The sequence below is a fragment of the Bacillus rossius genome, chromosome 3 (genome assembly GCF_032445375.1).
Source record: "Bacillus rossius redtenbacheri isolate Brsri chromosome 3, Brsri_v3, whole genome shotgun sequence".
Lineage (NCBI taxonomy): Eukaryota > Metazoa > Arthropoda > Insecta > Phasmatodea > Bacillidae > Bacillus > Bacillus rossius.
In genome coordinates, this window is record NC_086332.1 from 79,022,967 (window position 1) to 79,046,362 (window position 23,396).

The 23,396-nt window shown below is 35.8% G+C and overlaps 1 protein-coding gene across 1 annotated transcript in view; it reads right to left on the reverse strand.

Annotated features, from left to right (window-relative positions):
- Positions 1-16,930: 16,930 nt before the first annotated feature.
- The window catches only part of LOC134530953 (AT-rich interactive domain-containing protein 5B-like), a 289,959-nt gene continuing 283,493 nt past the window's right edge, over positions 16,931-23,396 (reverse strand). Inside the window, exons 8-9 of the mRNA XM_063366304.1 lie at positions 23,036-23,204; positions 16,931-21,029 (exon numbers count right to left, since the gene is read on the reverse strand). Coding sequence (XP_063222374.1) covers positions 19,581-21,029; positions 23,036-23,204 — 1,618 coding nt within the window. The 3' untranslated portion in view covers positions 16,931-19,580. The remainder of the gene's footprint in view (positions 21,030-23,035; positions 23,205-23,396) is intronic.

Sequence of the window (23,396 nt, forward strand, 5' to 3'; positions counted from 1 at the left end):
GGGTGTCCACATTTTTGAATATCATAGAAAGTCGGGGAATTTACTTAAAATTCTGGAAGTGTCATTGAAATTTCCCAGTGAGTAATTTGAGGAGAAAATGTCGTGTTCAGTTAGCTATTACCCAGACTGTGAGGCATTTATTTAAAGATGGTTTTTATTGCATACTCATACGCACTACGAAATGGTGTGTGCAAGGTTATGTTGAATATAAAAAGTTAATAACGAAAGTAGTGAGTGCTAGGTCAGGTCAGAGGCTAGATTTTCTTTAATTCTTACTGCCTAAAATTGATGTAAAAAAAACGGACTGGGAAATAGTTAAAATATTACAGATTTGGACAGCCTGTCTAGTTGAGCTGCCCAAAGTACGCACTTGTGTTTCCTGAGACAGAGCGTTGTGTGGACATGCAACCAGTCCTGTATGGACCGCACGTCCTCAGAGCTCATCTCATGCGCAAGTCGGGTGGTTGTATAGCTCTGTTTGGGACATGAGGGGCCTGAACCACCCTGCTCATGGCCTTGAGCAGGTGCCCTGCTGTATCTGTACTTGAATGTGTTGCATAATGGTTATCTGAATATTTATATATGAAGAGCTTATTGAAAAATTGTGCATAAATATTTTGCTATGAACAACCCTGCTTAACAAATAATATAGGCATACATTACAAAACATAAATTGAGTTTATCTTTAAAATCATTTGTTTGCAAGATATTGCACATAGACCTCATGAACACGTATAGAAATGTTGCGATTGCTTCAGTTACATACACCAGTGTACTAAAAACTCTTCTACAGACTCACTCCAAATTCGTCTGAGCTCCGCAAATTCTCTGAGGTGAACAGACCTGGCTCAGTTTGAATCTTGTAAAGTGTGCTTCTAGTGCTTACATTCCACATTGTCTAAGTTTCAGAAAAATAAATTACCTCCACCCCCGTAATTAGAATTACCTATCATGGATAGTCCGTAAAATCGGTTTAGCAAATAAAGAACAAGGCAGATTCCAGATTAAACGTCATACCGCATTCACAAAACAGAAAATTCTACCAAAGTTACTTTAATCTGCAAAACATGCTTGTCCCCTAAGTCTGCAGTTATTAGCCATACCAACCAGAATTGAAACATGCAGAAAGCTAATTGACATCCAAATTACAAAGGGCTGACCAAACTATAATTTAACCGCCAATTACAAAAGAAATACGTCCATACACCAGGTAACATCCGGGTGATCGTAGCCTAGCCTTACCCTAGATCATGTTCAGTCAAGAGCTAGTCAAAGAAGAAACAATACAATACTGATCCACAATTATGACCCGCTTTAATACTGTATGCATGCGCAGAGGGAAGGGAAACTGCTTCAGGAAGGGAGGCATGGGCGTTTATAAGGTTGGGGGGGGGGGGGGTTCAGGGGGTACGGACCCCCCTTCCCCTTAGCATACGACATAATAAAAATTAGCAGAATATTGATGACAGATAATATAATCTGTGCCACAAAATATGAGCACGTGTCACAACAATGAACTACCTGGACACTGCGCCTTGCACATCCCCCCCTCCCGACTTCTGCGCACCATTCATACTGCGCATGCGCCGCACACGCCTCCCGCGCGATGCGCTCACTGCGCATGCGCACAACAGTAGAGTCTCGCGACCTTGATAGAACCACGCGCCATCGGCAGCCAACATGTTTTTTCAAGCCATCTTTTGTTGCTATTAAATGTCTACTCTTGAATAAAAATGTATTATGAAACAAACCAGGTATCACTTTAGGATTTTTTTTTGCAAAAAAAGGAGAGAGTGAAATCCCACCTTGAAGAAGTAGATGGAGCGGACGCAGGCCCGTCCACAAACATTAACGATGAAGCGAAGAAAGGTAAGTCTTACCGTTGCAGCTATGTACTATTTATCTGTAATTAATAAAAGTTAACACCTAAGTATATACAGTGCAACCTACATAATTTTTATGTTCCTGGGATTAACAAATTCTCGTAATTAACTTTTTTTTTTACTTGTATCGTCATTTTCCCTATAATAAAATGCATTATTTTCCCGTTTTTACCCTTTCATTGACCATGTGATTACAGAACTGGATGCATGCTTTAAACCACATGAAGAAACAATAGAAGGGATTCAAATGCTTCTGCCTGAGAAGATCAATAAGGACTCCAGGATAAGCGAAAGGCTTAAAAAAATAGCACTATTATTTTCGGGAGAAACTGAGGCAAATAATTTTTCAAGTGAGTATGAAATATGGCAGAATCATTGGGAACATGGCGAAAAAACCATCCACCGCACTAGAAAGACTAGATCAGTGCGAGAATCAATTTTTTCCTACTATAAAAAAATTGGTTGTTTGTAAAGTCGGTTTACGGACGATAGTTAAACGTGACGACGTCATAATAAAACATTGATGAAATGATTGCATACTTTTATGAATAAAATTGAATCAGTTTGATTGAATTATCACTATTTTGTATGGATAAAAAAAGGAGTGAAATGAAATCTACAATTTAATTGATAAATTTACCTTTATTTGCACTTATTAATTCAAATATGTTTATTACTTTAACGAACAGATTATTTTAACTATAACTTTTATTCATGTTTGTTATTTAACTTCAAGATCGTTGAGAATGTTTTATGCTTTTTCACAATTACACATTTAACGACGAAGTTTGTTCGTCGTGAAATTAAACGTATAATTTAAAAAAATTGCCCTTGCAGTTAATAAGATAAGTATTAGTAAGTTTAAGAAAGAATTTCGGCTTTAATCTCCAACCCAGACGCTCGTGGTGCGCTGGGGCCGAAATTAAAATTCGTCAAGAATATTTTACGTTTTTATGTCTTCCAGTGCTCAAAATGATATGCAATTTTGGCCCTGGGCACGAAATTTTATTTATAATTCATTAATAATAACGCCCCATGCGATAAACAAAGGAAAATATGTATTAACGAGTGCCTGGTTGCCGTGGAAGTTGATAGCGTGATTCGTTCGGTTTGCGTCTGTCACCGTAGACGGCAGCACGGTAGGGGAATAATATTATTTGGTTTTTATAATACGATTGTATAACAAATACGCATCCTAAATACACCAAACTTATTAATAATATGTTACAATATTTTTTAAAACATTGTGCAAACGATCCCGGGTGTAATTTGAACTATGTGTAACTGTAAAACACCATTGTTCGTACAACAACGTATTTGAAAATTCAACATTACTTTTAAATAACCGTACCGATTATGCTGAAAATATGTGGACGATCGTTAAATTACATAATATAATAATTCAAATAACGAAAACATGATTGAAAAGTCAAATCGAGTGGAAGAGAGATAGATGCGGCGCAAGCGTACAATGAGCGTAACGGGACACATCGTAGTGGGACAATGTGTGTTACAGGACACTTTATCGTGCGTGCAGCCGGCATTCATCGATTTATTAGACGTCACGTCAAAAGCTGCTCACTATTTTGGCCACACTCCCAGTGTCCACAGCAACCCCAGAAAGATGTTTTTCAACCCTAAAGAGGTTAAAAAACTACTTGAGAAACAGCATGGGAGATGAACGACTAACTGGGCTTGCGTTGATGAGCGTTCATTGTGACATAGTTTCTGAACTGGATTCAGATGAAATCATAAATATGTTGGCCATAAGACGTAAAAGGCTAAATTTAATACTTTGAAGTTTTCAATATTTTAACTTTTTACCTCTAATTTATTATTTTATTTTGAAGGCTCTTTTTATGCCAAATGTTTTAATTCATTGTAGTCTTTTTTATGTCCAAATGTTTTATGTTGATTGTGCAATATGGAAATAAATAAAAGCAGAAGCATCACAAACAAAGATAGAATAAAAATACCTATGTAGTTTAAAAAAAAAAATATTGATATACAATATTATGTTTATGTTATCTATCTTCTACTTTGTTGCTTTTATTATAGTTAAATAAATTCTTTACGGACATTACTTACAAATTTTATTTTAATGTACTTAAAGTAACTATGGTTTGTATGTAGCTTAATTGTATGTAGCTGAACTAGTGTGTACCCATTTCATGTTTAAGTAATTGCTAAATGACTATGATTTGAGTGTTTAGATTTTTATCTTTTACCCGCGGGGGACCCCCCCCCCCCCCCCCCATTGCATGTGAAAGCTATTGCTACGGCCGTGAAGGGAGGGGATTGGTACAGTTTATAAATAGAAACTATGTCAGTTGAAACCAGATCTTTGAAAGTTTAATATACACAGTTGTACTGTTTAATGAAGATAAAGATTATGTAAAGCTTTCAGAAAAACTTATTGCGACACTCAATTAAGTAAAAAAAAAAATGGGAAATACATTTTTTTAGTAGCAAAGCGTGTATACATTATAAAAGATAAGAAATTTTACTAACCATAATAATTTCATTCAAAAACCAAAATTAAATCAATGTAGCCCATACATCACAGCAGATGAGTAAAGACTAACAAATTATTTTAATTAAATGCATTATACTACATTCAAGTTCTTAATTGTTTAAAACTTCATTAGAGTTTAATAATTGTTGCTATTTTTTCTGCATTGTATGCCACCTCCAATTAAATGGCCTGTTTGTGCTTTTGTGATCAACTTTATCACCTGTTGCTTTGTCTGTTCTCTCGTGTCATTTTTATTCAAGCTAGATATTTATGAGTTAAAAGGAAATGCTCACTCAGAATAAACAAGAAATATTTAGGTAAATTTTCTAAATCTTTTTTTTGATTTTTGTATATTACAAAAAACATTTAAGCCACAAATGATTCATTTGTGCAAAATAATGATCATGTGCTTTCCTTTTTTTAAAATTTCTTCTTGATTTTTATTTGCAGATATTTTCGTTGTAGTAATACCAATGTAATACTGACAAGAACATGGTTTCACAACTTACATATCATATTCTAGGTAATTTAGTAAGAAATATTTGTGTATTTTTCCATGAACTTCAAAATGTGTTATAGAGATGTTAGTTAACTAAGTATGTACAGGTATATAAATCTGACGTCGACCAGGACTACGCCCTCCCTAAGCCCAAAGTGCCTCACGCCGCTGCCGACCCCCTATCCTCCCACCCACACCCGCTAAATCATACCTCCCGCCAACAAGTGTGTGTGTGCATGTTCGGTCGCCCTGCATGAACCCTTTCAGTGCCCACCCTAACTTGAGCAGTGGAGACCTTGTCTTTTTAAATAATGTAGTTAATAATTAAATAACTGTAATACGTAATAAATAAGTCTAAATTAACGTGTAATTTTTAAAGGGTTTAAATATGTTATGTTTAATTGTTGTTATATCAATCTACTAACGGTAAATTCAGCACTTCCTGCAGCTATGACACCCCTGGCCCGGGCAGTCTCTTCCATTCGCCGTGCAGGGTAGGACGCATCTCAGCACCTCGTAGACTGCAACCATTGCTCTCAACGGATCTGTTATCATCTGCTGTCGTAATTATTTTAAACCTCTTTTGATTAACATTTAAGACCTACCCCGGCAGCAGACTCAGTAACTCGACTAATTAAAGCTCCCTGGAGTGTTTTGTATTATTCTGCGAGCTTGCACTTTAGGGGCCAGCCCACGCTGTGTCCTGGTCAGCATGAAAGCTGGACTTCTTGCTGTTTTTCGTACGCATTGTAAGTGTACATGTCGGTGGCATTGAAACTTAATATTCACCCGACTCGTTGCACTCAATTCTTGACCACAAGCTTTCCAGTACAGAGGAGGTGTGTGGGGCGCCTCAAGACCCCACAAGCAGTCGTCTGCCAGTAATGTAGCGTGCCTGCCGCTGAGAGTGGGCCGGTGAGTGCTAGCGGGAGAAAGTCGAGCCTAGCTCCACATGGGTCACGTCACGTCACGGTCCTGGGACAGTCGGTAGCCAGGTCCACGTGGTGGCGCCCAAGGTCTACTACAGGTACGCCAATCCGGAAAACCCCCCCCCCCCCCCCCCCACAACACATTTATTACAACCGCATCTTGTACATAAATTGTAAAAAAATTAATTCTGATCACAGGTTGTATTAAATATAATATTTGACAAATTAAACAGCAATAAACATAGTATGGCTGAGTCTGCTTCCTTATACAGTTTACATTTATTTCATTGAAGGTTGTATTTAAGTATTATATCAGTATTTGTATACATGAAAATGTAAATAATATTCTCAGGCTGATATCTTAACAGTTTTGCATATTTTGGTTATTTTCTTTACTTTTATGTACAAAGTTTTTGTAATTTGTCTTATTTGTGTAAATTTAGTAATCAAACTAAAGTAAAATCTATTGTGATCACGTAAGCTAGTTCACTGGCTCCATTTATTTGCAGTAACACACACACACAAGCATACCTGAGATTTTCTCGTGGAGTAGTAGCTAGTAGCTGGCTGGGCACATGAGCTTTAAGTGTGAGAGAGACTCTTGGCCTCTACATGCCACACATTGAACTGGCATGCAGTGCTTTTATTGATAATGTGTCTAGGTAAAGCTGTGACACCATAATTTTATAATCGTACCTTATAACCTAGTTACAACTGTTTCAGCTTTTTTTTTTTTTTGCTGTCCAAAAAAAAGTTAAAAACAAAATAATGGAAACTGCAATGGCTCTTAAAAACTGTAATAAATGTTCGTAAATACTATGTTAATCCCCTGAGCTCTGCTGTTTGGTGGCCCGCAGAGGCAGACATTTAAAATGATTCTTGAAACAAAAAACTAACCGCCCCAAACACTTAGCCTCAATAAATTTTTTAAATAATGTGAAAAATTAAATGGCAATTTTTACCTTCACGACTGGTCCCTAATGCTTCTATGTGATATCTCGTCAATTACTGATTATGAAGTAAATTTGACTCTTCTGTTTATTTGTGTAAGGGCAATGTGCATTATCTCATGCATTGCTGATTTTAGAATGAAAATTTATTTTGCTCTTTTTTTTCTTTCCTTTATAATTTTAAAGTGATTCTAACCATTTTGTAAGCGTCCTTGAGGTATGCATTTGTTATCATGTAAACTATTGTATGAAAGCAAAACTCTTTTCTACCCTATGCACTTCCAGAAAGTTCTAGTGTAAAATATTAATTTCATACTGCATTAAAATACTGTAAAAAACTCATATTTAAAGTTAAATAAATTGCCAGTATGGACCAAAGTACATTTCTTGCAGCCACTTGTAACTTCAGGTTTTCTTGTGCTGTAAATTCCAGAGGACGACTCGGTCTCCTCGCCTGCACATTTTGAGTGTTTCCTCACACAGCCTGACTGCTGCTTGCATCAGACCGCCTGAGATGGTTCGGCCAGCGGCCAGCGAGCAACGAGCAGTGTCGGGCAGGGGGCCCTTTTCCAGGGCTCAGACTGCAACCCCTTATTGAAAAAAATAATGCAGAGGTACAGGTGACAAACTCTGATTATATTGTAAGACCTATATCTTTACGAGAGTTGATACAGCATCCCAGTAATCATCACTAATACCCCTTACTCTTTGGTTCCAGATATACTGAGAGCTTAACAGAGTTAAAACCTTTAAATAACCAATTACTATGTTTTTAAGCACGGTAAAATGTAAATAATTATATTGAATATCAGCTTTTTCACGAGTGTAAACAAATAGCATTAAAATGGATGCCTATATAACGAAACTTTCTTCAAAATACTACATCAAACCAATATTATCTCTACTAACATAATACCAAGTGTGTGCAAGTTTGTCAGAAACAAGTATAGGCCTACCGATTTCAACAATTCCATCACTATTGTTAAGCTACATTATTCCAGATGGTCTTAGGCTATGTTTTATTTTTAAATTTAATACTAAATTACTTAAAAATAACAATGAACAAATGAATAATACATACATATGTATTTTAAAGTCATGCATATCAGGAAGAAATAAAGTTATACTAAAGTACCTTTTTTTTAAGGAGGCCTACAGTTCACAGAGATGATAGCCACACCTAAGCAGTTCTGAAGTTCTTTGAAGTTTGCAATCGCTCATAAAAAAATACATATTTAGCAAGGATATATTTGAAAGTCAGAAAGTATTTTAAATAACACTAACATAACCTAACCAACCATTCATTTTAGTTATGTTAATCTAAATTTATCTAACCTTTTACTGTGATAAACTTCAGAATTGTTTTTAGTTGTGGCTTTCATCCTTGTGAACTGTTGGCTTCCTCCTTTTTTATTTGTACTAATCTTCCCATGGAGTTAAAAAAAATGACATGATGCATTTAATTTTAGATATTAAAAAAAAAATGGTTTTGCAAAATATAACAATATTTGTAACTAAAACATTGGCAATAATGCAAAAGGATATTTTATTGAAAGCTTAAACATTGGCAGTATGCTACTTCCTAATATGTCCAGTGTTATAGTGCATTATCAATGTGAATGGAATTTGAAAAACAATCGCCAAGTAATACATTTGTTATAAAAGCATAAGAGTTTCTCTATTCCCTCAACCTATCAGGCCTTCCATCTCTATGCCTAAAATTAAAAGTTGGGATCACAATTATTTTGATCGTAACCTACACCCTCCAAACTTCTGCAATGGGACGACTACGAGTTGAAGTACTCTGGAACAAATTCACAAGACCAGCAGCTGGGCAAATGACACTTATTCCTCGCTTTCCAGTGATCTCAACCGACTTACCTTTTCAATTTAAGCTACTACAATTCCCAGTTAACAATTCATTTGCAAACACAGTCAAACAATCTCAGGGTCAAATCTACCAGTATGTTGGTTTTCATGTGAGAAAAGAATGATTTTCTCGTGGACAACTGCATGTTGGTCTACCTCGATCAGGGAGAGCGGAGAGTCAATGTACTATTTTTAATGAGTTCAGAAATGCTACAAAACATGTATATTCAGTAATGCTGAAATAAATCAGTCTAGGTAAAAATAAACAGATAATTTGTTTAGCTCATCTTGTACATCTTGAGTACCAATCCTTACTCTTTTCTGTAATTTACTTTGCATTTGTTAGCAATAACTTAAATATCAGTTTATTATGATTCTTAGAGTGGTGTGTCAAAAATATTTATCCACCAGAGTGACACAGGGGTGTGTTGCTAGTAAAGCATAAAAATTTCTGTTACAAATTTACACTGTAGCTATTTATGTGAGTGTTGTACTGCTTTTACTCTCTTTGGTAAAGGTATTTCAAAAATGATGTGAAACAACTTACACAATTAATGTGGCATTTATTATAAAAGTAAAAGAATTTACAATTTGTGATGATTCTGCACACATTTTCAAAAGCACACAGTTACTAACAATTCAAATAAGTTTCACACTTTCAGTGAAAATGTTTATAATTTTAACACTTAAAAAACATTTAGATTTACAAGTTTACTTGAAGATATGTAACAATTACAACAAAAAGAAACTACACAACCAACACAAACTTGACAGAACTAAGATCTAAGAATCAACTTATTCAGAATGATCACATCCTATGAACTGTAATAATTAAGATTTTACGTGAATACATATTTGTCCTACATCCAAAATATTCAACTGCAGCAGAATAATTACAATCAACGCTTTAAAAGAATAATTTCAATTTTGCAAATAAAAGGAAAATTAAAAAATTTATATACATGGATGATTGTGCATCAAGAGATACATTATTTCACCACTGAAATTTGGTTCAACACAAACTTTTGGAACTAAAAAATGTTACAACACATCTTTTCTTAACTTCATGAACTGAGTGCAAATAAAAATATATATTAATTATTGTGAAAAGGTCTGGTGTATAGGCTATATAGGACTACATTATTGTCAACATCTTACTTCAAATCTTTAAAAATAAACTTTACTTTTTTTCAAAAGTCAAACATATAGTGCAGTCACAGAGAAACATTAAAGTTGTAATAAAAATGAGATTAAAAGTTTGAGAGGAATAATGACAGATGTAACATGTTTCAGAATGGTAAACGATTGATACAAAATAGAACTGCATGCCTAGGGAAGGATTTATCCACTTTTAAAATGAGCAGGTGTGTTAAACACACACTACCATACCTTGATTTAAAACCCATTTCGTGAACATACATCATTGCTGGATTAAATATATCATAGAAATACAAAGCCATCCTTTAAAGAGCATAAAACCAACATGAAGAGTGAACTCAAAAATCTGGACATGCTGAACATGCCTGAGACACATTCATAAAATACTCTGGGACATGTTTCACTCATGCAGAAAGAACACCAAATTAAAGGGAAACTTGTGTAGTAACAGTGTTATTAGTCAACAAAGTATTGAATTAAATATTATATATGGCTACCTTTAATTAAAACATTAACTAATTTATCACAAAAACAATTTCACACCAACAACCCTCACAGGAAGACACCAATCAATAACAAAACTCTTAGGTGCTCTGATAATCAGTCTGTGTCTTAAGAGACAAGCTGCAACTGTTTAGTAGTCTGTGCTGCTGTCATTGTAAGGCCCAGATTATTTGCTTTGTATCATATTTGGGTTCATCTGTTGCTGAGTTGTCAAACATAATTGTTTTTCTGTTCTTGTAGACGTCAGCCCACTGTGTTCCTCTGAATTAATTAATATATTTTTTTCCGCAGAAGTTCCTTCTGCGGAATTGTCTGAGCTATCTACAGTATGCATTTGAAATTTGACAGCCAATTTTAGCTTGTTTTCCTTGTGTTTATGTAATCATATTTCTTATCCATTCTTGTGGTTTCTCTATGAGACAGTGAAAACCAGCAATGGCATATGCTCATGAAGTTGTTAACAATCAATCTTCCCCATTGCAAGAAATCATTCAAAAAAACCACCATACCCCATACCTTACCAACAAATCATACAAAATAGATTTTGCAAGATGGGTGCATGAGGCATGATACAATTTTTAAAAACCACAATGAAATCAGCTGCTTAAAGAGTTTAACGATAATTGTAATTATTTTTTCCAGAAGAAATCACAATTGTTTAGCTTCTAATACAATATTGTAATCACAAAAAAAAAAATATTTGGGTTAAAAAAGGAACTAAATCTCTTTAGTTTTGCCTTGTGTAAAATTGTAAAACAAAGAAATATTAACCATACACTTATGAATGTGCCAACTAGTGCTGTAGTTTCAACATTCTTACACCTACCAAGTATAGGCAAGTACGGAACACAATGGTTCTTTAGAACCAGGTGAAGCGAATGAGCTTTTTAATTTAATTGGGGAGGGGGGGATGGAGAGGTGCATGACTAGCTGCATACATACGTAATAACTCATCAGTTGACAGTTTGGCATGTGTGTTTGGTAGAATTACTACCTCTGCAGTCGTTACCATGGTACAACTTCCAAAATTTAAACCTAGGTTTTTGCTTTGTGTTCCCTAGGACTCAAGTTAGTTTTTACATACATGCAACTTTTTTATGGACACAATAACTGCCGTAATTTTGCACGAATCAGTCTATCAACTAAACGCCGACCTCCATAGCCTAGTCGGATGCACACCGGCTTACAGTGCGAGGGGTCCTGGGTTCGAGTCCCGGGTAAGGCATGGGTGTAAAATATATATTCTCATATTTGATAACGACTGGAAATTGAGTTTCACGCTGCATATAATGACCCTTTGGCTATGGGCGAAAGCTCAAGGCCACTTAACTATATATATAAAAAAAAATATGAACTAAACATGGAAAATTTCAGTTGAGGTTGACACTGGGTAAAATTGGGCCACTTGGATAAAAATGGTGAGGTATAATAGAGAAACAGAAATATCTATACTTCCTTAGTATGAAAAAAATTGTTTTTGCTTAGTTTGTTCATTCATGAACTTGATGTGACTTTCAAGACATTGTTCAAGAGATTATTGTTAAATTATAGCAAACAAAACATTAAATACTAACTAAATGAAGGCAAATAACTACCAATGCAATAACATATGGTGCACATAGAACATACCTATTCCTGGTTAGAAACAGCTATGATTAGTTTGCCAAAATTGTGTTATGAACTATTAAGTTGGTCCATATCCAAATACCACACAGTTCTCCTGCATGTAGTTTCCTTTAAATTGAATAATGTTTTCACAACGAAACAAACATTAGGTACTTACCACTGTGATGCACAGCCCCCTATTAGAGCCTCACTCTTAGAGTGCAGTGTGGAGGGAATTTACTCTCACTTCCAAACTCAACTTCCCACATTAGCACACTCTCCATTCCAGCAAGTGCTGCTGCAACGTGGCCTCAAAATGTTTAATTAAAATTTAAGTTCTTGCCTGAGTTTGGTATGTTTATAAACTTCTACTTTACAGAATGGCCATTTTTTTTCCTACTTTTAAAGTTGATGAGAGTGCTGAAGATGCAGATATGAAATTAAGTTTATGTTTTAAAAGAAATGACACTGTAATGGCTTTGTGAGTTACCACTTTGGGGCTGTCAAAACCACTTAGTACTTGGTTTGGTGGATTACTTGTCGTTGCTAACTTGCTTCTACAACAAGCTTGTTGCATAGTTCCATGGCAAGAAAACATTCAGTGAAACCTCATTATAAAGTACCTCACTTTAAAGGATTTCTCACTTTATATACATACATATAATATATATATATATATATATATATATATATATATATATAATATATATATATATATATATATATATATATATATATATATATATATTCAGAACCCAACAAGATGTTTTAGTATCAATTCAGTATAAAGTACTTTCATTATTAAGTACTTAAAAGGTGGGGTTTTTCAGGTACATTGTAATGAGATTTAAATTTCTTTTAAACTGTATTGCAAAACCTTGAAAAATAAAACTAACTAATTTTTTAACATACCTTTTATATTGTTTTAAAATAATTTTACAATACTGAGATAGTGTAAGCATGGGAAACAAAAAAATTGTATTATTTATTTAAAAGAACTTTAAAAAAATGTTAGAGAGTCTTTCACTACTTGCCAGTGATGAGTAAACACCTAACTTCCGGCAAACTCATGTTTTCTCATTTTGTTAATGTTGCGAATAAACTTATAATATGAAACTAGGACACAAAAAATATAATGAAGATTTCTTGAGAATAATGCTGAGCGTGATAAATAAACTAATAAATAAAATAGTCACTTTTCAAATACCAAATTTCTGGATGAAAATCACAAACATACTTTCTGCACCTACCGCTAGAATTCGCTGCCTGAATTGTAAATGTTACTGGCCACCATCAAACGCAGATAGCAATTAGCTGCACGAAACAACCGGAAATTTTAAACTACATATTAGAAAAAGATTCCGATGAAACCCCGGCTTTGCACCTGATTTTTGATAAGGAATTTTATCAAAATACTGTCAGTCTTGTAAAATTCATTAAACAATAATATTATAAATTTTCTGCACACGTTGAGAGTTGTACTTGTACGGAATTACCAAGATATTAACTTTAAACATTTAAAACACACATTATAAACAGGTACAAGATATTATGGTTTTATTTTTAGGACAATTTTGGTTTTAAAACAGGAGATTCCTGTGTTGTTTTTATATTTAAATATTGTCTTTATTTGTTAAAAAAAATTTTATAAACAAATATTTGTTAATTTTATTTTACAACAATATACTTATTTTGATTGACACCTCATTCAGTAATACTGTAAAATAATTAGTAATAAGCATGTCTAGACCAGAACTACTAAGGAAAATAAATATCAATCAGCAAATTCTTGTGTGTTTGAATCATGTGCCATCATTAATGTAAAAAATGTGTTACTAATGTAAGTGATACAAGATTAAACAAGACAATATTAATTATTTTCCACTCCATTTATGTCATTCATTCTGGTACAAAATTCATGCTAAAAAGATTACATTCAATGAATTTAGCAAGACTAAAGATTAAGTTTTTGTAATTTGAGTTTAGTTTAGTCAAATTGCTGATTGATTGCATGTTTTTAGTTATATTTCAGTGCTAAATGGTGTATCAACTTGAATTTCAATTTATTTTGTATGTATTGAGATGCTTTGCTGTGTTATTTTGGTTTTATAATTTCATCACAATTCACCATATAATCTTGTCCCTAATTATAACACTACAGTAAAACCTTTTTGTTGCGACCCATTTATTGCCACCACCTCTCTATTACAACCCGATTTCGAGGAACTGTGAAAAAAATCGCCGAAAATCCGAAGAAAATCGGACAGAAAATAAGTTTCTTGTGGTGAGTAGCGTGTTACTGCGTTTCTCTTGCCAAGTGCCATACTGCCGTACTGCCGTAGGCAGCGCATATCTAAAAATAGATACCACTTCCTGTCGCTTAACAACCCCCATTCCACGTCCCTTGGCCGGCAGGGTGCAGATAAAGGTTTTTTGGCAACGTGTTTACGTTTAGCATTTTTCGAGTGTCTAGTGTGGTACGCAGTTAAGGCAAAGCTACCTGCTGGATTTCTCTTGATTTTAATTACTATCGGTTGACAATACACAGCGACCGTCTGGATGCACGCCCGCCTCGACTTGTTTTAACTGCCTCAGCGATGTTTATTTTGACAGCTCAAGCAATTATCTTTTCCCGTGGGTTGATTGAAAAAGGTCGCTTCACCCAGCATAAAAAAAAAGGCTACGCCACTTATTCCCCATGCAGGAAACACACTGGCTGCCGTCTGTCTCCCCCGCATTTATCTTTCTTCTAACATTCCACGTCTCGCCTCTCGCGCGAGCAATAACGAAGCGACCACGCATTGGGCCGTTTTATGCTTTGTTTGGTGACAGCAGCATGATTTTAATCGGTATATTCCTTTTCATTGGACCCTTGCTATTAAAATACATTTATATTTAAGTTTGAAAGCTTGTAAATTCTTTGCCAGAGATGACTGAACTCGAACTTGGTGTGAAAAGTGACATATTTTGACCCCTCCCTCACCGCTTTAGTACCCCATTCATAATAGCCCAATTTTACGGGAGAAGGGAGGTTGAAATGAGCATTTTCTCACTGAAGGTTTTCCAAAGGAAAGCGAAGTTGGGGTGTTATAAGGGAAGACACTAGATGGTTTGTGTGTCTGGGAGGGATGAGCTAGCCTTGAAAAATGTTACAGAGGGGAGGGAGGGGTGAGCTTATGCAGTTATGCGTCATGAAGCCGCTGCCGCCAGCCAGCAGGGCGAGCTTAGTGTGTGCTCACTCACGTTGCAGAACCTACCGCTGCCATATTTTTAAAGGAAATGTCCCATTATTTTTTGTTATTCTTACATTAACATTATTGGAAGTATTAAAGCCGACACAAAAAATACGCTGTGTGTTAAAATTAACAGATTTTAATGATCTTTCATTTCATTTTTTTTTTTATAATTATTTATCTGATTTTCACATTTCGGTCAAAATGTCCAATTTTTTGACGGTTCCTGAGAATGTATTCATAAAATCACTGCTTCGTTAAATCCGGGGTTCGTGACATCGGGGTTCTAGTGTATTTAACTACGGCAAGCAGAAAACGTACATGTAAACTAACCAGTAAAAATAAACTGTCTTTTGACATATGTATTTTCTTTAGAGGTGGCCTGTAGGGCGACGGACTTGTCATGAAGGTTGAAGTGGGTTTAAAGCAAAGCCGTCTAGCATTGTGAGTGACAGCATCCTGCCATTGTACGGCTGGTTTCTTAGTGAGTAGCGGTTTGGGAGGGAGGGGAGGGTTGAAATCAACTGAAAATTTCGGAAAACATCTATTACGACCCCCTCTATTTCGACCCTATTTCTGGGAACCGTGAGGGGTCATTTCAGAGAGGTTTGACTGTATGTATATGTTTGCATTTTGTTCTTGCTTAAACAACTGAAATCAGTCTGTAAATACTTTACTTTATTAAGCTGATTCAACATTATTATTACGAAATTATGTTATTAAAAAAAGTAAAAAAGAATTTCCAGTGACAAGATTCGAACCATGTCCCTCGAGATTACCAAGTGCTTTCTAATGCTGAGCAACTAAGTCTCTTGGGAATTAAAAGGAGAATATGTATTATAATCAGTGAAATGCCAGTTTTAGTAGGTATTTTTAAAATTCTGATTACTTTTTACTATAAATATTTTGATTCACCATATATATTCCAGGGTAGTTTCACTATCAAAAAGTTTCATTTGGTACACCAATACGTTGGGTTGTACCCTAATGTTTACCAAAGTAATTATAAACAGCTTTATGTTGCCACATGTGGGTCTGTTATCTTTGTGAAAATTTCAGTTCATCGACTTCCATTCCATTTTCACGAAAAATGCAGTATACAGAAATATATCAAAACATAAAAAAAAAAAAAAAAAAAAAAAAGGGTGCGTGTATTTATGTACGCCCGTGAGAAGTTATACTTCTTTGGCATCATTAAAAAATAGTTTTTAATTGCATGCAAATAATTAATTACAATAAAATAATAAAAGGGTTGGAAAAAGATAGTAAACACAGACAATAAAGTTCAGTTTAAATTTGAAAAATTAAATAAATACAATTTAGAGAATAATAAATATATAAAACATAATTTGTACTAAATATTATAAGATTCTAAATATTTATTATTGATTATTTAATATTTTAAAAGAAAATAAATAATAAATTCAAAAATTAAACTTAAGTTTATTAATTTTTTAAATATTTATTATTTTCTTAATTTAATATTCACTTTTCCTTTTATCAAAGAGTTTTCATTAAATTTGTTAATTTATTTTTATAAATTTTTATTATCTAATCAATTTAATGATAAATATTAAAAATTAATATTTTAATTTTATGTTCGATTTTAATTTTTATCACAATTTTTTTTAATGTTTTATTAAATTTATTTCTTTATTTTGTAAATATTAAATAACCAATAATAAATATTTAACATTAATAATTTAATAATATTTAGTATTAATTATATTAAATTATATTTTAATTGATATCAATAAATAATACATACGGATAGTTAACCTCAATTATATCGGAACACTTGAAAACGTATAATGGCACAATTTTTTTTACTAATATTTACGAATAGTAAATAATATTTATCAAAATATTCAATTTAAATCAGTACTGAATATAATTTATTAGCACATATATAATGCGCACTTGTATGAAACTAAAACACGTGTTGTGAATGTAGAAACTAGAAACATATGGATAAATATTATAAATATGAAAACTGTGATCAGAGGCGACGAGCGTGCCACCATGCGTGACTAATAAAGGTTCTATTTCTATTTTGTTAGCTTTTTTTATAGACTTAATGAGCTTCAACCTGTTAATTTTGTGTTACAGTGACGCGCATCTTAAAATTTCACTCTCATCATTTTTTCATAATGCGCCTAAAGAAGTATAACTTCAAAAAAGGTTTTTACAACATTAGCAAGACCTTAAAATAGGATACCTACTTTAAAAATAAACCCTGCAAAAGTAATAGAAAATATTCAGGAAACAAACTTATGAAAGTCTTGTGCAAGTAAGGTTAACCATGTTCTGTTCAAAGCCATTATTTTAATTTCACTTTCAGCAATTTCAGTATATGTGCAGGTATGAATCACAGCCATATTTGTTTCGTTAAGAAAAGATTGTCATTTTTTTGTCAGCAAAATAATGTCTATTCACACGTGTAGCATAAAATTTGTTATCTCCAACCAGTATAATCCATCAGAAAACAGAACCTACAATATTAGAATTTTAATGTAATATAATGTAATGGTCAAACTTATGCATTCATAATTCAGTGAAATCTGGCCAAAACATACACCATTTACTCTGCACTGCATTTTAAGAGAAAGAATTTCTATGGAAACAATGTTTGCCACTGGATAAATTATTTAAAATTGCTATATTATTTAGTTATTAAACATTTTTGGCAACACAAAAAATATTTTCATGCATGCTGTAAATACTATTTTTCATTATCCTGGTAGTTTTTGTGGTGTAATGATTCACTATGGAAAATGTTGCTTTGACTGGAAAATCAAAAATGACACAACAAATCTTTAGTGACATAAAATAGTGAAGGGCAAGAAAACATTTAGAAAAAAACCATACCACCACTGTCTAAAATATTTTAGACTTATCTTTTACTTTTTAAATAAATAAAACACTGCTTTTTAAATAACATTTCTCAGAATACAATAATAATTTGTAAAAAGGAGTAAAACTATTTTTTTTTCTATGGATCTGCCGTTGTACTTATACAGGTACTAAAAAAATTTGAACATAAATTACTTTACCAAAATCAAAATGAGAAACAATCAGCTCCAATGATAGCAGTTATTATAAAGTATGTAAGATATGAAATAGCTAATGTAAAATGAGGTTCTAAATTTTTCACTGCTTATGAGGGACTCCTTTTGAATAATCAAAATCAAGTACAAGATTCCAATTGTGTACTCTGCATTAAGATTTTAAATTGAGATTTTGATATTATATATTACATTATTAAGCTCTATTGGCACTATGGATATTTTCATCAAAACATTAATCTTTATCTCTGATGCACATGTGATTTTAAATAATTATAATTAACCACACTAAACCCATATCTTTCAAATACGAACTTACTGCATACAATAACGAAATTAACACCTTTGTATTTGAGGTGAAATAAAATGCATGAACATAGCTAATTTGAAGTTGAACAAATATGTATGGCAATTTTTAGTGAGAATATTACGACTCGTTTATACTCAAACATGGGTCTGTAAATAATTCAGAAATACTGCATATTAATATAATACTGTAACCATCTGAATTTCAAATGCTGAATTCACTTAGAAACTTTAGCAAATTCTAAAGGTGTGCACACTACTACAAAGAATATTAACTTACTATGTTTTAAAATTGTATAGTTACATGAGGTTGTTAGGTTCGACTTTTCAACTACTTCCATGCAAGAGTGCGACATAACTGCTTGATTTATTCACAGCTGTGACTTTTTTGACAAGCAGATAGTAAAAAGGAACTATGTATCTGGAAACTGTCAAGTAAATTTCAAATCATCTTTGGCATTTATATCTGTTTACAAATATTTAACTAGTGACTACAGAAAACACAATGAACACAAGGCAGAAACTGCAAATGCCCTCAGAAAAAAATTGCTGCTTCAAAACTGAATGCTTATTTTTCAAATATTAATACAGCGCTACAAATAAAAGCTGTGAAAAAAATTCTTACAATGAGATCTGGTACACCAGGAACAACTTCACTTTTGTTTTTGACTTCACCATCTAGTTGATATTTTGGTAGTAAAATATTTGAAGCATTACACTTTATTTTCGTAAGTGCTCATTCAAATATTCTAACAAAAACAGACAGTTCTCCTGTTTAACTCTGAATAAAAATAAATTTTCTTTACTATTATACTCTAAAAGTATAAAATATAAATAACTGGTATAAACACAACTTAAACTAAAATAAAGTGTTTTACTGTATATAACAAGTACATTTTAACAACATTGGTCAGTATAAAATCTATACATACTTTACATGCGTACCATTAACTTATTATTTACATGCAACGTATACTCGTTGAGCACGACAACTACCGGTGAAACACGGTCACGAGGCACCGGGCGGCTATCACATGCTGCGACAACTGGCACTACTGCCGGGGTCACTTGGAGGACGGCGGGGGGGACCGGTCCACGGGCGTGATGGACACCGACCCGTCCCGGGGGAGCCCCAGGATGCTGCCGATGCTGGGGTGGTGCGAGAACCTGAGGCCCCCGTGCGCGCTCATCAACTCCTTGTACAGCTGCAGGTGTTCCGGGCTGGGCTCGAACACTGGCGAGGGGGCGAACACCTGCTGGGGGTACATCCTGCGGGAATCGTACAGCGAGAAGTACATGGGGTCGACGAGAGGCAGGAAGGTGTCCCCGGTGTAGCCGGGCAGCCCCGGGGGTGTGCCCACCACGAAGCCCGTCGGGACGGACCCCCTGCAGGCCGGCAGCTGCGCGAACCTGCCTGGCGAACTGTCCACGTTCCTCCGTTCACCAGGGAACGGGTTGGGTATTATCAACTCTGCATAGTTGCGACTCCTTCCATTCTCATTTCTAGCGGTCCCTCGGTTCGCAAATTTAGACGGCAGCGATTTTCGTTGTTGACTAACTTTCTCTTCGTGAACCGGTCGGAACCTCTGCGGCACCGTCGTTCCTACCACCCGAGGTACATCCACGACGGTTATTTCTAGATTGGGACTCACCATGGCCTTACCATCCATTATGGGAAGCGCTGCACCATTATTCCTCACAGAGTTCTTCACGGTGTGGTTGTGGTTGTGGTTGTGGTTGGGGTTGGTGTAGGTGGTGGTGGTGGAGGTGACAGAGGTGTTGTTCATGCTGTGGGGAACGAACATGTCGGGAACTCTGCAGATGGTCACATTGGGCTTGTCGGCGCACCGCACTCGCAGGTCCAGCACCTCCACGTCCACGTCCGCGGAGAGAGCAGGCGGCACGAGGTGCGAAGACGGCCTCACGCTAGGCCCGAGGAAGAGCACGTCTTTGGGGTTGCCGTACACGGTGGCCTGGGAGCGCGCGAACATGGAGCGCGACTGTCCGGCCGGCGCCCGGGGCTGCCTCCCGGCCAGCACGAGGCCCACGTCGGGCGTGACCGTGATGGACACCTGCTGGGGCTCGGGCATGGCGTGCCGGATCACGGACGGGCGCCTCTCCGCGCTGATGGTGACCGTGCCCACGGTGGCGGTGGCCGCCACGGCGGTCACCTCCAGCCCACCCTCCTTCAGGATCTCCAGCTTGCGCTTCTTGAACAAGGGCACGGGCGGCTGGGGAACCCTCAGGGGCAGGTCCTGCTCCGTCACCGGGCTGATCGGTTCCGGCAGCGGCTTGGCCACGGCCGCTGCCTCCGGGACGACCACGTCCTGTGCCGCGTCGCCGGCGCTCCTGCCCGACACGTTGGACACGGGGATGTTCTCCTTGTCCTTGGGCACAGAGCAGTTGGCCAGTTCCTGGGCGGCAAGCTTCTCGAGCTTCTCAGCCTTGGGCCTGATGCTGCGCAGGGAAGACGTCTTACCCGCTTCTTTCGAAGGGCAGCCATTTGTCACGACCTTATGACAAAACAAATCAATATAATGCATCACGAAAATTAATAACATGACATAAAATACAAAAAATTACTGCTTTCATAATGGGTAATGTAAACATTTGACATTTTCATATTCGGAGATAAATTGAAAATAATTTAATAAGTGTATTTAATTAATGGCAGTGGCCCACAAAAGTTAAATAATTTTTGTATGCATACCATTCCACCTCAATTTCCACAGTTAAGAGTTCTTCATTAGAATATGATCTGACAGTCATTTAGAAAATGACATAAGACATGCAAAGTAAAAATTTGTGTTACACAAAAATATTTGAATTTCTAAGCCAACTGCTGAATGATGACATGACTTCCAGTTTCAGGTATGCTTCATCTGCGATGTTGAATTTTTAAATTCTTGATAATTGTCTATTTAAATTAGATTCTTAAATTATTTTAAAGATGATACACACTTTTAGAAACCCAGAAAAGGAACTTGCACTGAGTGACCACAACAGATTAAGACAAGCAAATATTTTAATTATAAATAGGGACACCTGTATTTCGCGATTTCATTTCATGTCAAAGTATTTCACAAAACACTGTAGCGTTTTCTAAGAAACATGGCAAATTGTGAGGGTGCAGCAGTACGGTGATCACCTCTCACCAACCTCAGCCAATAACCACAGGAGAAAAGCTACAGTATTTTGTGAAATACCTTGACACAAAATGTATTCACGAAATACAGGTGTCCCTAATTATAAATATTAGCCAGACTTTCTATAAACAGCAGATAAGATGCATCAGGTGACTTCATTTGCAAAAAAAAAAAAATATGAAATAGACTTTGTGTACTAATATTTAATGCTAAACAGTATATAGCTTTTAAAAGGTTGAAATGGCCCTAAGAAAATAAATGTGGCATGGGAGTACAACCGGTAAGAAGAAGGAGGAGGGGAAGGCAATTGCAGAGGTGATTGCAAAAGTGGTTGTAAAATCATAACTGTGAAACAGAAATTATTAAAGTAATTCCATGGGCCTCCCTGGAATTCCCACAGATTTTCACCCTTGGTGATGTGAAAGCACCTATATGCCACCAAAATGCTGACAAAACACTGAATACACTAAAACAATGAATACTCATGTTCGAAAATATAATTTTAGAGGATTTTTTTAGTTTAAACTCTGTGGCGGCAGCAGCGTGTACAGTTGTCGAGTCAGCAAGTCTAAGTCTTGCTGTTCTAGCGATTCCGTTTGTCCCAAAATGAATTGTGTGCGAGACCACAGATACGTTGCTTGGTGGCGAAGCAGGGCTTGCAAGGGAGCAGTTTAGAGACTGTGTTATGCCAGGGAACGAGGCGGTTGTAGCGAGAGTCGAGGTCAGTCCAGTGCAACAGTATTGCGAGGTTACTGAGAGTATAGAAACGCTTTAAGTAACTATGAATGGAGTAGAGTCTGTATAAGGCCCCACGACCTTGCCGCGGTACGCAGTGCTGCCGAGCATACAGCCACGACAAATATGGAAGGTTCTTAGAAATACCTGTGAGTGTATTAAAGACATTATTACTAAATCCCTAGAAACCTTATAGTCAGGCGACAAGAGCAAAGATCACGAATCCAGCGCCCTCTTCCCCCCCCCCCTTCTACCCATACCCAGCATCCTTCTCCCCTCATCCCCTTTTGGTCCAGTTTAACACTGGGTGTGTCAGAACTATCACTACGTTACATGAATTAAAGAACCTCTCGGCAGCCATTACATCAGAAATCAGACACCCTTACACTTCCAATAAAAATCTACTAACTCCACTCAAAATCATCAAAAATAGAAAGAGGCATTAAAGATCAAAGAAATGATGACGACTTGGTGAGTCTGCAAGCAGATAACAACACACCAGCAGTTATCAGGGACGGACACAGTGGACGGTAATGCCCTTCCACAGCTGATTCTAGTCACTGGACTGTCTCACAACCAGCAAAGTAAAGGAGGACAAAAATATATTAGACTAATTGAAATTATGTGTTAATACAAACCTTTGATTCTGTCTTTATAGTTGTGGTTGGAGGTGAACTCGAACTGCTATCAGACTTGTCTTCTGAATCTTTATCTGGTAACGACGAAGATCTGAATTTTGCGCTGCGCTTCTCTGAAGATGATTTACTAGTTTTATCTTTTATGCTTGTTTCGTAAGGCAGCAGCAACCTAAACGAGTACATGTATTTACATACTATCACTGAAAAATTGTACTAACTACAAAACACTTTAAATTATCCTTGGCATGACAATTCCACTCTTCTGCATTTGAAAAGAACAGAGGGTTTATTCCAAGTTTCTCGGAAAGGAGTTCCTGATCGTAAAATGATTATTATCAGAAAAATTCACATGTTCGGTAGT